The sequence below is a fragment of the Myzus persicae genome, unplaced genomic scaffold (assembly GCF_001856785.1).
Source record: "Myzus persicae strain clone G006 unplaced genomic scaffold, MPER_G0061.0, whole genome shotgun sequence".
NCBI lineage: Eukaryota > Metazoa > Arthropoda > Insecta > Hemiptera > Aphididae > Myzus > Myzus persicae.
The window spans coordinates 368355-385607 of NW_019101363.1; the positions used below are offsets into that span (position 1 = coordinate 368355).

Consider the following 17253-nt stretch of genomic DNA (forward strand, 5'->3'; position numbering starts at 1 on the left):
TCCATTCAATTATAGTGGATCAAAAATTAAACAATAGTTCATTTAGCCAATCATATTAAGTAAACATAACTACTTAAAAACCTATTTTAAACAAGAGTCCAGTGGAATTGACGATTAAATAAAACAAATAACCATTTGACATAATATTTGAATTTAGAACTAAATAATCCATTTTTCTATTAAACTAAATGTAAAAAAAAAATAGAGGGATTAAAAAATAAATATTAAGTTTGCAATCAATTCTAAATATGGTCCCATTATATTTTTACATTTAATTTGAATATTGAAAATAAACAAAATATTGGCAAATTAGCTAGACTAGTTACATAATGAATTTAATATACCATAGGAGTCTGTTAATTGTTTGGTTAAAATGCATAAACATTTGACACAACTATTAGGAAAAATATTTATAGGTTTCAAATAAAGTAAATTAAACACTATGGGTACTAATACTATATTATTCAATCCAAAAATCCAAGTCTCCCATCGTATACTTGCACATGGACAGTTTCCGACAAAAACGTAAACAAAAATACGTTAACTCTCATTTCCGGCAAAATATATTGTTTTTGTGAAGGACGTTTATTCGTCAAATATTGTTTGGGAACCATGTAACAATATGTACAATTAATACAGCAATCATAAGTGCACATAGAAACAAGAAAATGTCCTAATCATTAGATACAAAAATATAATACACAATATTACACATCACAATCGACAGTAGTTCATTTTTATTAAAATTGTCAAATTACAATTTTTTAGGTAACACTCCTTATTACATAATTACACATAAGACTTATGATTTCCTAAAACGGTATTACAAATTAATAAAACGTTTAAAACAACATAGAAAAAGAAAAGAAATTAGTTTGAAAAAAAATGAGTAATCACATAGTACAATTATTAAAATATTTAGTATAATCAAAATCCATAGTATAACACAACACGTACAACTACAGTCGAGTGGTGTATTACAGTCGAAGCGTCGAATTATGTCTATTATTAGGTTATTTATTACCCGCGTAAATCATTATGACTGATGACGAAGGTGTCAGGTAATTATCAAATTAATATAGCAAATAATCGAGTCTCATAAAATACCTAGTATGCCATAATATCGGACCGTGGTAGCATTCGTGTTTTATGTGTGGGATAAAATAATACCATGCACAGATTAAAATGTCTATAATAATATAGTATGTCAATAAAAATTGAGGCACTTAAATGTAGAATAATTAAGTAATAAGGTACTAATAATCAACAATTGACGATAGATCACGTTTTCGACGATGTGGGTACACGCACAAGACGATTTGGCCCATTTGGCTCTCGTATTTGGCTCCAATCGTACAAATTCGTCAATTCCCCAACTCCTCCCGTTTTTTACGACACAAATTCCTCACCACGCCATACTGACTTAGGGTTGCCTAGGAAGACGAGTGTTTTTTTTTAGTGTGTTGGTGTTTTTATTCATTTTATAAGCCAATATACATAATTATAAAAATCATACAAAGGTATTACACATCATAAATTGAAATTGCGTTGCGATTCAGCAGCGTGTTCAGAGAGTTTGATAAATCTGAATCGGTGGCAATACGTATGCTATCATAATATCTAAAATTATAACTTTATAGTGTGGTTGCTTGTGACTACGTTAAAACTTCAAACTGGTTATTGCTACCGAACACACTAATGTTCTCACCTACTTGTATTAGTACAATTGAAAACGTACTTAAATTCATGGCTAAATATTGTATTTGTTCTTAAAAACCTTTTCTTGAAAGTATTTAAAATACTTTTCAAAACTAATATATTTAATAATTTCTCTATATATTTAATTAAAACTATAAGTGTTTTTTACAACACTGAAAACTCGTCATATTTTTAGAATAATGAAACTAGTGTACTAGCGTACGATTACCTAACCTAACCAACCCATCATTTCTTAGATTTATATGTGGATAGAAAAATAGGATCTTATGGTTTGCACATCATTAATTCTCTAGATATTGTACGTATTGACAGGTAGTACAGCCAGATGATAATATATTATATAATATTAATTATTATATTAGATTCTACAAAAAATTAGATTTAAAATTATTATGCAGCCGAGTCTCAATAACTAAAATTTGTTTCTAGTCCCGTGAAGTGTTTTTTTAAGTTGTGTTTATGGTAAATAACTCGAAAATACATAGGTTGAATTTATATATATCCACCTCTCCCCCCCCCCTTGAGTTATCGAGGCTCGACTGTATTTGTGAATTAAAATTAATATAAATTTAATAATTAATCTATTTCGTAAGTGTATTATGCATGCAAATATAATGACCGATTTACAATTCTAGTAAAACTTGGATAATTACGTTTTCTTTTAATACATTTTCCATTTTGTATGGCAATAGTGATATGCAAACTTATTATGCACAGAATTATTGTATTTTTTTCTTATAATATTAAATGTTTGTTTTCTATATTTGCAATTTAAATTAATGTTATAAAATAATATGTGCCTATTCGAACTTTATACATACGATGCAATTACTCTCGTAATTAATCATAAGTAAATGTATTAATAAGGTTAAAACGATTCTTTCGATTGATCTCGTAGATCTCTAATCTCTGAATAATCTCTATTACGTGTACAATTTGTTTATAAACTGTACACACACGAAAGTCATTTTATAATAAAGTCTCTAAAAAATAAAGGCTTACCTACTATATATAACCTACGCTATACCTACGTCCAAAAATGCCATAACAATATAATATACCTACCCAACATTAATGAAATATGATAAGACACCGCAAGTCTTCAATTTCGAGCGCACGGAATTCAACTCGATCATTATTTGCAAGGTGTTTTCGTTGGTTATTGTAATTTTTAATTTTTAATCTATCAGATCAGACACGCCGTGTCCGCGAACCGAACTGCACACACGTGCACATATCGGACTATCGCACGTAAGTAGTATAATATTGGGCGCGTAAAAACAAAAACAAAAAAAAAAAACACGTAAGTTTCGAGGCCACAGGCGGCGGCAGTTGAACAATACGAAAATTACCGAGAACGTTCTTCGCCGAATCGCGCGGCGGCGACGATACCTTCTTCCATAACTACTCACTATTACCTATACCACGGTTATTATTATCATCATAATTATTGTAGTATTATTTTCCCTCTTTCGGCGGAGTGCGTCGCTTAAAGAGTACTGTCCGGCCGAAGAACGGGCGCAGACACTGCTCGAGTTTCGTCGGCAGCACACCGCGAGTCCGTTTCGCCGTAAAATATTATATTTTATTAATTTATACCGCACAACAGTTCGCGTTCGAAATACCGTATATAATCCGCACGACGTGATATCTCGTCGCAGTGCCTTTTATCGATATTCGTTTGACGAGTTGCTGCTTCTGCCGTCGACGATTTTCAATTTATTAGTGCGCTCGCATTATATAGTATACGGCACACACGCATATAATAATAATAATAAAATTGTATTGCGGTGTACCTACCACGTTTTACAAGATATAGTTCGGTTTTCTTCACAGTCCAATACATATAATATAAGACGCCGACTAATTATTTATATATACGTACGCGATAAAATTTCAATCGGCTTTACCTGATTTTGTTGTCACCGCATACGACGACCGCCACACTTGTCGTACTGATATTATAATAACACTACATGATGGACGATCCTTGGTACAAATCGGTAAGTCATTCGTTTTCCGTGACCATAATATTATGTCATCCGGAAATAATCGATTCGAATTTGCGACAAGCGATACCAATATAACGGCGAGGGTTTTAAGTTTGAAAACAAATAATTTTGAAAAACCAGGAACATAATATTATATCATAAAAATGCTCAACTCGCCGTAATAAAATACCTATATTATATAGTGTAGTAGTGCCTATAAGTACAACCAATGCATTCAGAGACAATAAGCGTATTTGCTAAATTTGTTATTTAAATCGTTTTGAAATTCTTACAAATGCGGAACTTCAAGTTCAAGGAATATTGTTGCCTGTTAAATAATAGAGAAAACTCTTAAACATTTTTAACAATTTACTTTTATGATCTACGACGAATGCAAATTTTTCAGGAATTTGTCGTTTGCGTATGATTAATCCTCCCAGGTAAAACATTTGGTTGGTGGTCTGCACATCGTTTATTTTATCAGTATGAAAGGTAGTACCTATGCCTAAATGACCGGATAACACACCGAAAACATAGGTAGTAATACAAAATGTCATTAATAAAGAAGAATTAGATTCAAAACAATTATATTGAAAATATAATTTTGTAATATTTTGTTATGAATGTAAATAATGATTTATTTGCACATCTAATCAAACTAAGATGATTATTTATTTTATTTTAATAATTTTTCAATTTTTTTTATTATAATTAGTGAAGAGCTAGGCTGCCCTTAAATTTGATGTCATAAAAATATTATGACGATAAGAAAATTATGAACACATCATACAAGATTACAATAATTGTAATATAGATTTAATTTAAGTCACTGTCTAACAAACTTAACTGAAATATTATGTAAATTAATTTTTTTACATTTTTTTGATCAAGAAATAACATTTATTGATGTAATTAAAATGAAAAATTAACCATAATAGTCCGCTCGTTTATAAAAATGAAAATAAATTCCAATTTACTGTGGTTTAAATAATTTTAAACATTTATATATATTATATTCAAAGTTCTTTGTCTCTTCAACCTATGAACCGCATGTTGTATTTATTATTTTTTATTTTATCTCATGCACCATTTTCAATTAGTGTTCCACATATTTATAGATTGTGCAATAAAAAAACTACAAATTCAAATTACAAAAAAAAAAATCACGTATTTTAAATGTATTAATGAAGTCGTTTATTATGCGGTTGAATATTTAATACAGGGTTGCATACAAAATTGATTAATTCAATGGTTCTCAAAAATGTAACTGACCAATTATGGGCACTAAATTATATTAAATGAACAATTACCTCACTTTTGACCGCTTGCAATTTTTTATGCAGTCCGGTGTATAACATGCTATTTATATTGTATGTTTTAATTTCTATTAGTAAAATATTACTTTCCAACACCCAACACTTGAGTTTCAAAATTGATGCATTTTTTTTTAAATTTATATAATTTTGATTGTTGTTAAAAAGAAAAAAAAATAATATTATGTTCATTAGGTACTCAAAAATATTTTTATTCATATGTACTGAAAATATTACTAAGTACTTTATTAAATTACTATTAATTAGAGCATTAGTATTTTTTATTTTCTATTTAAATACTTATTATGCACCTACATGTTACAATGTGTGCCTATAACATATTTTTTTTTTAATTCTCCATTTATAATATAGGTTATTTGTTTATAACGTATGATTTAAAATAAGATGGATGCCTATTGCCATCTATTATATTATTATGAGTATGGTAAATAATAATACACATCAATTAAGGGTATAGGTACTTACAAAATATTAATTTAATATATTCAAATTAATAAAATAAACTATTTTATTACATATTTAAATATTATATTATTTGGTAATTAAACAAAGTCTTTCTATTGGATGATTATTTTTTCAATAATATATATTACACAGCTTTAATTTATTTTTAATTGTTATGTTATTTTAATATTTTTCGACCTGTGTGGATTGGAGTAATATTATTTTGGTGTTTACAGTGTTCACACATAGCAAAAATTATGTTTAAAATATTTTCTTAACATGCAGCATACTAAAAATGACAGCAAATATCTCTTGACCTTAAACGCAGTGTGTTACACGATTCAACACTTTTTCTCACTGTACTAATACATTAGCACTTGTACTTATGATATTACTTGGAAGGGTCTGACTATTATTAAACTGTTTATTTATTTACCAGGAGAGTTTTCAATCCTTGTATCTTTTAAACAATAATTTTTAAAAAAAGTTATCACAAATTCAAACGATTAGCAGAAAGTGTAAGTAATACACAATAAACCTTTGATGAACGTTTGGATAACAATCGTATCTGAATTAAGTTAATACTCGGTCAATAATATTTTGTCCTGATATTTTATTTTCGATGCTTAAGTTTAGAAAACTAGTGTCTGACGTTTTAGGAAAAGTAAAAGTCGACGAGACGGCATAAAAAAAATGTACAATTGATACGATAATTCGTCGATGACTGCAGCAGCAGTTTTGTCGTTTGTTTCGCAAAATAATAATAATAATGAATAGGACTGTACGGCGCGGGGCACGGCGCGAGAACAATACATATGGCGCACGCGACATACTAAAAACTTTTTTATGTTACTTTGTTTGTGCCTATCGGAAATTGATAATGACGTGCAGTTACGCAACATAATTTAGGCCAAGCAACGATTACGTTACAATAATCTTTTAATCATTTTAATGATAATTATTACAATAATAATATAATCGCCAAATTCGATCTCAGTTCGCTTTCTGAAAGACTGCAGCAAATCATTATGCACGATAATGTGCTGTATTATTATTGTTTTGTCGCGTTCATTCACACAGGTAATACGGGAAACTCTGCAGCACTGTCTACGTTCGTAACCGATGGTCGGACACCGGGACACGACTCACTCGTCATAATAAAATAATATTTAAATAGGTACCTATAGCTATAGTGATAAAAAAAAGACCAGCCACATAACATACGCAAACCCGTAATATTATTAAGGAAACTGTCACTTTTCCCAAAACACGAATAGACTTTAAAATTATGACAAACAGCTGATTATTATTATGTATTACAATAAATATCATATTATTACAACACAGCGGGATATGATTTTTCTTCGAGCTTTTCGCTGTTGTCATACGTCCAGTGGCGTGAATTGGCCTTATTTTGTTGTGATGCGGAGGAACGATGTTTACATAACTTTCTTTTTTTAATACAATCTGCAGTCCTACTTGAGATCGAGACTAGTTTTAATCGAATTATAAAATAACATAAAATCACACAGAGATGTACGGGTTTTTTTTTAATTCATTGCACTTATTCATATATTATTTATACTTCTGTAATCTGTACTATGATAAAAATAAAGTATGCACTCTAATTTTATTTTTAAGAGTAACAATGCACTAATGCAGTTGATAAAAGTAAATAATAACAGAGCACGAACGAGAAAAAAGACTGATGTCTGATAAAGTGATTACCGATTTAAATTAATAATCATCGTTAATTAAAATTATTGTTGATTATACACTTGCAGCGAGTTGATTTCATTTTTTTTAGAAGGTGGTATATTAAATGTGTTCAAAATTGTAACTCCATTTAATGATGATAAATAATAATATTATGTTAATAATAAAATCATCACTATTCGTTAAAAGCATAGACAAATGGTATCATATTCATGGTACACACACTTTGACCATCGGCTATGGACCCTGAACTTCATGAGTAGCACTGATGCAAGCATAAACTAGTGCGTTTTAGATTTTTTGGCGGATCATAGATTTCACACCATCCGATATATTATTATTATATTAATATGCATGTACCACCAATTTTAGTCGAACTAATTTAAAGCACTGGACTTCGTATAGGCATATATGTTTAATAATTGAAAGGGTCCACATAAGAGCCGCCAGACCACTCCAATTTTCAAGACTTTTCAAAAAACATAGAAAAAAACCCGGAGCTATCTGGTTTTTCAACGGGAAAAAATACCAGATAGCTCCCAGTTACATTATATTCCATACGTTTGGTCGGATTTCAAATTCAATTAAAATCCTATTTTGACGAAAAATGGAGCTGTCTAGTTCTTGCACGAACCCCTTAACAATACGTATAATAAAATCGAAGTATCGAGTGAAGCGATCAATAATAATTCTCATCGGCGGTGACCCATGTAACCATAGACTCGTGTAAATATTTATTTATTACCATACATTTTTTTTTTTTTTAGTGTGCTCTTATGTCACACTTAAAACTTGAATGTAACCATGATTATTATTGCGTGTTAAGAACTTTATATAGCCCCCATAATATTACAGAAATATTATTCACATTTTTATAGTCTTCGGAGTTACATCGGAATAATAATAATATTGATATCATTTTTTTATTATAACAATATGTATAGCACATTTACCATGAACTGGGATATATAAAGACGCAAAAATTTGACTAATAAAACCATAAATGTACATATTAATATGTTGTAGCATAGGTACTGTAATTCTATTAAGTAGGTACACTATAATAAGCTTATTAAGTCAAGCATGGTTTTGTAATCGATTTTGATAGCGTTAAATGCCCACAATATAATAATATGTTTTTCCGCATTTTAGATTTAAAAGAACTTTTATGGTTTTACTACGATGTGAGATTTTTTTAGTGAACAGCAATTGTTGAATTCTTATACTAACTTTAAAATTTCGATACTGCAGACAAAAAGTGATTATATTTTTTTTTGATTCTTAGCAAGGCCGATAATTTATTGATTTTATAGCGTGTTCTTAAGTGTATCTAAAGGCGCTTCTTTTTTTAATAGAAAAACGCTCTGACCATAAAATTCGGGGGAGGTTTCTGGTAAGAAATCGGATCTATAGTTGATAATTTTGTGAGGAAAAAATTGAAAAAACTCAGTAGGTACTTATTTTTTAAATAGTAGGGAAAAACTAATAAAATAATACAAAATTTGTTTTAAAAAATGTTATTATTATTATTAAAATCTAAAATTGTTTGGTAACCTTGATTTCCAAAATGTTAACAGTTTTCGCTCACCAACGTTTTTCATCGTATTCAATCATTTATCATTATATTCACCTAACCTATGATTTATCATTGAATTCAAATTTAGCACATCCTTCTCAGTGCCTACTAAATGCCGATGTTCACTCGGCATCTATACTATATAGTATATACCAGGCCAGTTACCTAATTGATGATCTTTTTATAGATTAATTTTAAATTGAAAATGTGTGTAATATAAATATAGTTGGGTCTTGTCAGTGGTCCATTTTTGATACTATTTGTTTGCAATAATTTTTTATGTTAGTACATTTTTAAAATAAGTTGTATACTTAATTTGTTTACCATACTTATCTACCGAATTTGAATGCAAATGACGTGAAAAGCATGTTAGACGCGTCAGATTGTAGTATGAATTTAATAAAAAATACTCATATCACGTGTTACAGTTGCCAAGTGCCCAAGTATCATAAATGATCACACGCTATAAAAGCAATAATACTAAACAACTCTGTCGTGTTATCTATGCTTTAGCAATTTACAAATATAGGAATTAAAGCAGTAAAGCGATAACAATCATCCAATTAGCTTTGTCACTAAATTTGTATAACGTTTGTGATTAACCAATAATAATAAAATATAAATACACTTAATTTAATTTCTAGCTGTATATTGTTGTTTTTGTATAATTATTATTTATTTTATCAATTTTTATTTTTTACACATCTTTTTATGGTTTTCGCATATTAAGCATCATAATACAATATTATAATTATAACAAGAGCTGCTTCAAAAATCGTAAAACTAAATGTTCTTTTGTAATATTCTAAATGATTTGTATTTGATGTCAAGTGGACAAAATAACAGTTATAAAAATGCTTTTGCGTGCGCTCTGCCAGAGATACAGATGATGATGTTTTTAAATAATTAATTGAATACAATTTCAACAGTATAGTAGCATATAAATGTTTATTTTGAGTGTGGGTGAGTAGCGTGAAGGGGCCCAAGACACAACACGAGATAGGGTACGTCAAATATGTTGTTTTTGACCTTACCTAACTTGCGAACTCCCTTAGAGAGGCTTTAAGTTCTATTATCTTTGACCCTAGATCTCGAAAATCGAACAATATCCTTGCAGATATAGTAGTGGAGTCGTGGAGGGCGATTGTAAGTTCGGAGAAACCTAGGGGAAAAAAAGTCCGAAAGATCTATTGTAAACTCGGACCCGGCCCGAATAAAAAAAATATGTTCAGATCTTCTTATAACAATAGAATTATTAACTATTTTATATTATTTTTGAAATACATTTACATTAACCAGAGAACGCAGCATTGTCCTCCAAAATTAATTTTTTGATTTAATTTTAAGTTTCATATTATTAAATGTATTTAAAATATTTTAGAACAGAATCAAATTATATAATATATTATCTACTAACAAACTAATAAAATAATGTTGTGCTTATTATAGTATTATATATATTTTTATCTGTGAAAATATTATTGTGTCGTGTTTACAATCAACATTTTTATTGCCTGAAATGTCCGGGCAGAGTTTACAATAAAAAAGGTAATCCCAGGCTCATACTACATTTGCCCGTTTTGGATGGTAAAGTTGTTTTTTTTGTAAAATGTGAATAACTAGGTTCGTGGTTATGATTATTAATTATTACTGACTAGTATCGACTTATATTTAAGCTATTGTTTTACAATTATATTATCTGATTTCACGGAATTATTATAGATTTACTATCTCAGCTATTACACCCATCTAGTTGATTTATGAGGTTGTTGTTTGAGCAATAGCCCCGCCAGTATGCTAATTAAGTTTCTAGGAATTCATGAATGGTAACAATTTCATACATTTTAAATATTACTCTCGGCTTAATGTGTGTATCAATTACTGGAAAATTGTTAATTAAAAGAACCACAGCCATTTTTAATAAATTAATGTCGGTATTCGATTTTTCTACAACTATTGGAAGTTTACAGATATATAGATAGAGTTCCGTTGCTCTTGCGAGTCTTACGACGCCTATCAACTGTGCGCATGTAATCAGTAATCACATTTTTATATTAGTTTTTACCATGATACTATATTCATACTTAACTTCACAATTCCATCATAAAAAACAAGCTGGTACTTAATGATTGTTGTGTCCTCGCTGAGTCCACCATTTTGTGTTTTTTTTTGTTCATTATTATTATATGGGTAATTCAAATCGAGAAAAAAAAACATAATATTCTGTACTGAACAATAATTATACGTCATTATTATCCTGCAGTACCTATATCTACCTATGTACGAATTCTTGCTGAAAAAAATATCTAGTTTTTATGTACCTATTTAATTATAACTCACAAGCGCAATAATGTATACACACTACAAAATACTCGAATAATTAATATTACCCATAGTTTATTATAATTTAAAATAAGTATTGTGATTAATATTATATGTATACGAAATATTAAACTAATATTCAAATAACAATAATTACGTAACTTTGTCATAAAAAAAGTACAGGATAAGTTAGGTACTGAATACAACTAGGAAAGATTAAAATTGCATAAAACAACTCTTATTTGATCATCCCACCTCAAAACCGCCATTTTATAGTACAATAATACTATATAATACGATGTCGATGGTTTATTACTTTGGTTTTAATCGTGTTTGCTTGGAAATCAAATGGTCAGATAAAATATTCATAGGCACATAGGTAGTGTGGTTATGTCGGGTCTAATACCTAGTTTTGATTTATATTATGTGTCCAACAGACGGATTCGTTGACGTGGGCGTTGACAAGGAAAAAGACCGATTCGGACGAACCGAGCAAAGAAAAACTCAATAGGGTGTTGACCTTCTTCGACTTGACCGCATTGGGCACTGGCTCCACATTGGGATGCGGTGTGTACGTGTTGGCTGGAGCAGTGGCCAAATCCATCGCTGGCCCAGCCGTAGTCCTGTCCTTCGCCATCGCCGCCGTCGTGTCTGCGTTTTCCGGTAAGGACGAGCTCGATTTCAGCTGTGGAATTAATATTTAAATCGGTCGGAGTCAGAATATCCTGATTTCGGATAATTTTACCTGGGGAATGCGAGGTTCATCCGTGATATTATAAACTTACCTCCCAGTATAATATCACATATACATTATACGCATAATATACCGGGAGGAGGGTACCACCTATATTATGTAGTAATGTTTCTAGGCATGTTGCTTGTTAGTTGTTACACCAGAATCGTGGAACAAATATCTGCCACCCATGTATATAATATGTTGATTGTAGGTATATTAATGACCAGGGTTGGAATATTTAGGTGTATGAATACTACAATAATGCATTATTCTTCTAAATTTAACTCAGAATAATAATTCTGCAGATACAATATGTGGACGTTTTCTATTGCTTAGATTCTATAGTTTTTTTTGCGTATTTGAGTAAAAATCTATGCAAGCAACATTACTCTTCTAAAGTAGAATTTCTTATAAATATTAAATAAAATAATTTTAAGCTTTGTTACCTACTCTTTATGTTAAGGAATTAAAATGTAATATTTTTGGTGAAAATGTAAAACAATCAAAAATACATTCATCCCTTAAGGTCAGAATTTAAAATTATAACTAGGTATAAAAATAGTAAAAACTAATTATTTTTTAAATTGGTTTTAATTGACTTAAAATTATTTTTTCAAATTTCATTTGTTATGTTGAGTATCTTAGGTTATGTTAAATGGATGACCTATTGTATTGTTATAATACCTCTGATTAGCAGTGCGATATAAACTGTCAAAGATTTCACATCACACCAGATTTATTTATAGGAGTTTTATATTGTTTTGCATTGCCCGTGATGCAAATTTGTCAAAAATAAAGTTAAACTTTATTTCTACTAAATATAATAGTAATATACTATTTAACCAATAGCAACCATTGAAATAAACAAAAATATTCGTGTGTGAGCTACCTATAGGGATTGAAAAAATAAACTATAATAACACTCTCCAAACCTCAAGAATCTATTGATATAAGTTATATAACATTTATTGAAAACGGTCCAGTAGTTTTTACTTTTTAAATTTCTTAATTTCAGAAAAAAATAAAGTAGCCAAATATAAAAATTATTATACCCGATTATTATATAAAACCAGCGGCAACAATTTATATCAAAACAAAACACTAATTTCTACTTAATATTATTATAATTTGTATTTTTCACTTGTTAGGATTGTTCTTCTTGAATATGGTGTTATTGTATGGCACCCTTTCCTTGCTAAAGACCAACTTCGCCTTGGACATGTTCAAACAGATTTTTTATCGTATGTCTCCTATATCCTAAGATCCCACTTACCAATCATGACTATTCACTCGTCCGTGACATCCAGTTGACAAGCAATCCGTTGTTTCTCTTTTAATTGGGTCTCTGGATGCTCCTGATATTCTTGGAAGAATCTATTTTAGAGTTCCATCAGACTCTACTCGCAACAAGTTTCCGTTCACTGTACCAAGCCACTCCACTTCCTAAGGCCATAATCACCCATCGGACCCATTACACCATATGCTCAGAAACTATAATCCCTGAATAACTTGTTTTTGTATTTTGTTTCTTATTTATTGTATTTAGTTATATTTAAATTGTGTTTACTATATTATTTCCTTTTTTTATTATTATTGTTATATTCTTTCATTAAGTTACTCTCATTTTAGTCGATTATGTCGTTCCCATTGTAAAAGCTTATTGGCGTTAATTTATAAAAAATAATAATATATTAAGACAAATAGCAACCATTTATAAGTAAATACAAATTTATAGAAAAATCTCATGGAAAAAAGAAATAGTTTTTCTCAAATGTCCAATCTTACTATAATTTTTCAAATTTGTCTTTCCTTAAAAACCTCAGACTGAGATTAAAAAAAACGCCAATATAATATTGACACGAATGTTTCCAGGACTATGTTATGCTGAGTTTGCTGGCCGAGTGCCCAAAGCTGGATCTGCGTATATCTACAGTTACGTGGCAGTTGGAGAGTTCACCGCGTTCGTCATTGGTTGGAATCTGCTCATCGAACATCTCATTGGTAATATCTATGGTCACTTTAATAGTTAAGCTGATGTCCTGCACTCACACTGCCGACCAACAGAGAGTAAAATAATAAAAAAATTAACGGCGACGACAATAATCTATTATTATTAAGAAGACGACACACTCCCGTGTGTTATTGTCTTCGTCTTACGAACGTACAACATTCGCGAATTGTATGTTAAAAATAATCCATTTTTCTCTGTTTTTAGTTGTGAAACCACCAATTTTATAAAAAAAAATACTAACTAAATAAATAGGTAAAAAATATCACTGGTTACTTACGGCTACAAGTGGTTACCTTCAAATTGTACTAAAGATCAATTCCATATAATTTAAAAATGACTGAGTAATATGGATTATAATGAGTGGAGAATGATCCATGTTGTATACGTATATAATAAGACGGAGATGAAACATTATGCTTGTCCTCTCGAGGGGATTGCAAACGGTCAGGTATTTTAGCAAGAATTTACTAATTTATTATCATTCGTACCGATGGACCATTAAAATTTTAAATACTGATAGGTAAAAGCGTTGTTTATCATATCTAATTGAAATCGATCAGGCCAATTTATTAAATTTGAAATTTCACAACACAAATCCGGTAATATAATATTTTGTTCAAATATTTAAAATGTTAATGATTTGAAATTTAAATTAAAAATATTATCAATAATTATGACCCGGTGTTATTAGGTCCACCGGAATGATTGACAGAAAGTACATTCTGGAAATGAAAATTATCAAGTATCAACACACACACTAACACATTTACAAGACCCACATGAACTCGCCTAGAAAAATGCGTATATTTAATTCCTTAAAAATTGTCTGTTTGCAACAAGACTGTGGATAGAACTATCTGCGGCTGTTGTTTGAGATTTACTTGATAACTAATATAAATTGTTGACACTTGGCACGGGGTGACGGTTATGCAACTCATACGACACCCGAGTGTGCGGCTCTCACAAAAAAATATTTTTGAACGTCCCACGATGGACAACAATATTTATAATATATAATGTCAAGATTCGTCGTCGTCGATGATGATATTATTATTATTATTATTATTATTATTATTACTCTCTTGGTCTTTCGGAGTGCGATTTGCAGGCGTTTTAATACCAACGCAATATTATTGTATCGGTTTTGGACCGCCTCGCAGCCCCGTTCGTTCGTTATCCGCTTTTATTTGTATATTTCAGGAACCGCTGCTGTGGCCAAGGCCATGAGCAATTACTGTGATTCTCTGCTGGGAAATCCACAGAGGAGATACATGACTGAATATTTCCCCATACACATCGGCTTCTTGGCCGATTATCCCGACCTTGCGTCATTCTTAGTGATCGTCATCATTTCGCGTAAGTGTAAACATCTTTGCATATAATATATACGATTCGGTAAGTGTTTGTATAATTACACAACGGTATTGTAAGAGTGTGTGATATTATGAAAGTGTTGAAAATAAATATTACGCAAAAAAAAAATGAAATGAGAACATATGTGGCTGTCGAAAGCAATTTCGTGGATTTAGACCAATAAGTATATTTCTAAAAGTCTAATCTCAATTTTTAAAAAATATTTGATTCCTTTGCTTCTTGTCTGTGTAGGTAGAAAATGAATTTTTTTAATAACACTTACGTAAAAGTGCATTTTGAAAAAAAAAATGAAAATTATTTGGTACTATACTAATATTAAACAATACAGTAAATAGAAAATCCATTTCCTCCCTAACCAAAAAAGAGATTTTTAGGAATTCAAATATGTTTTCAAAATTAAAATCGGGCTTTTGGTACTTAAATAATGATAATATTAATTAATTTATATTGTGTAATAAACTAATAACCATGGTTATGTATAACTTAAGACCCTATTTTTTTTTCAATTTAAATAATTGTCATAAATTGTCGTCTACAGCGATAAATTATTTTAAACACAAACATAATATTATCTGAAAAAAAAAGATATTAAATAATAAAATATACAATCAGGTTAGTTATATGTATTGATATACTTTCATCTTCTACGATTATTATCTTCATGTCAAGACCAATATTATTGTGTATATTATTATTATTATTATTATTATTATTATTATTACAGTATACTTTCTAATGACACATTCCTATTTACAAGAGTCTAAGTATTTTAAAAAGATTCAATACAAAATTTACATTTTTTATTTAGGTACAATTGATTGACTTTTCCGTTCGAAAATATCAATTACGAAATCCTTTTTTTACACGATGTATATAATATTATAGCTGGCTTAATCGACAAGTTTCCTACCGGTAAAAAGGTCGTTTCGGCGGAATCGATAGAACGGCCATTGCATTGTGTATAGTCTACGAAGGGAATGCGATTGGGGTGATAGTTTTTATTTGGGTAATAATGTTATACCTACGGTGTTCCTTTCGACTACGTGCTTACCACGACCATGTTTGCGTAGGCGCCATATGTGATAGTCAATAACCAATTAATTATTTCTCTGGGGCGAGAAGAGACCCGCTGGTTCTACAGATCTCATATCAATTGTATACAGTAGAACCGCATGAGGACGAATGAGAATTTAATCGAGTAAGTCTGTCGATTGAGGAGGAGTCGTGTAGGGGGTATATAGTTTTAATATTATGATGGAAACAACGCTCAAAATCAGTTAAAGAGTTTCGATCGTCTGCGACAATGAGATATTGACGCGTTTCTTATTTAGCGCAGCGGTCTCATTCGAACGCCATGTTATCAATTTATTGGTCTGCTGACGTGCGTCTGGATGATTATCGCGTGTACAATAACTATTTAAGCAATTAAATCGTCTTTAATTGAATGGCATGGATGTATAAATATGATGAGTTAAATGCCCGAATGTAATCTGTTCACATTCGACGGCAGTTAATAATAATTGTCTTAAATCGACAGTATAATAATTGGGAGATACCACTCGCATAGTTAAAAAAGTGAAAATATTTCGTGCGTAAGGCACTTTTATCGTAATAATAGATTAGTAAAAATGGTTTGAACAATTTATTAGAACAATGTTATGATGTGTACAGCTTATATTATGGCAGTAAATCAGCCATAACGAAGATAAACTATTAGCTAAAAAAATGTTTTGATTTGAGTGCTTAATAATATTATCTCACTTAAAATCAAAGATAAAAAAATATAATTTTGTAATTAAATACTGAAATGTATTGATTTAAAAAAAAATATAGTAATTTAGCTTTTAAATTTAAATAATAACATTTTTTTTTTTTTTTTAATTGATCCTGAGCCCGGCAACTGTGGCCATTAGCTATTAGTAGGTACTGTAGATTTTTGTATTGATGGTTTGTAGGTTTTTGGAACGGTAGGGGGAACACGTGTGTGTTTGTTTTGGCAGAATTTCGAATGGGGCACCCGTAGGTTTCTG

At 30.1% G+C, this 17253-nt stretch overlaps 1 protein-coding gene across 1 annotated transcript in view; it reads left to right on the top strand.

Annotated features, from left to right (window-relative positions):
* The first annotated feature begins 3228 nt into the window (after positions 1 to 3228).
* The window catches only part of LOC111028807 (high affinity cationic amino acid transporter 1-like), a 22177-nt gene continuing 8152 nt past the window's right edge, over positions 3229 to 17253 (top strand). The window contains exons 1-4 of the mRNA XM_022307567.1: positions 3229 to 3722; positions 11540 to 11765; positions 13711 to 13839; positions 15050 to 15205. Of these exons, the coding sequence (XP_022163259.1) occupies positions 3696 to 3722; positions 11540 to 11765; positions 13711 to 13839; positions 15050 to 15205 (538 nt within the window). The 5' untranslated portion in view covers positions 3229 to 3695. The remainder of the gene's footprint in view (positions 3723 to 11539; positions 11766 to 13710; positions 13840 to 15049; positions 15206 to 17253) is intronic.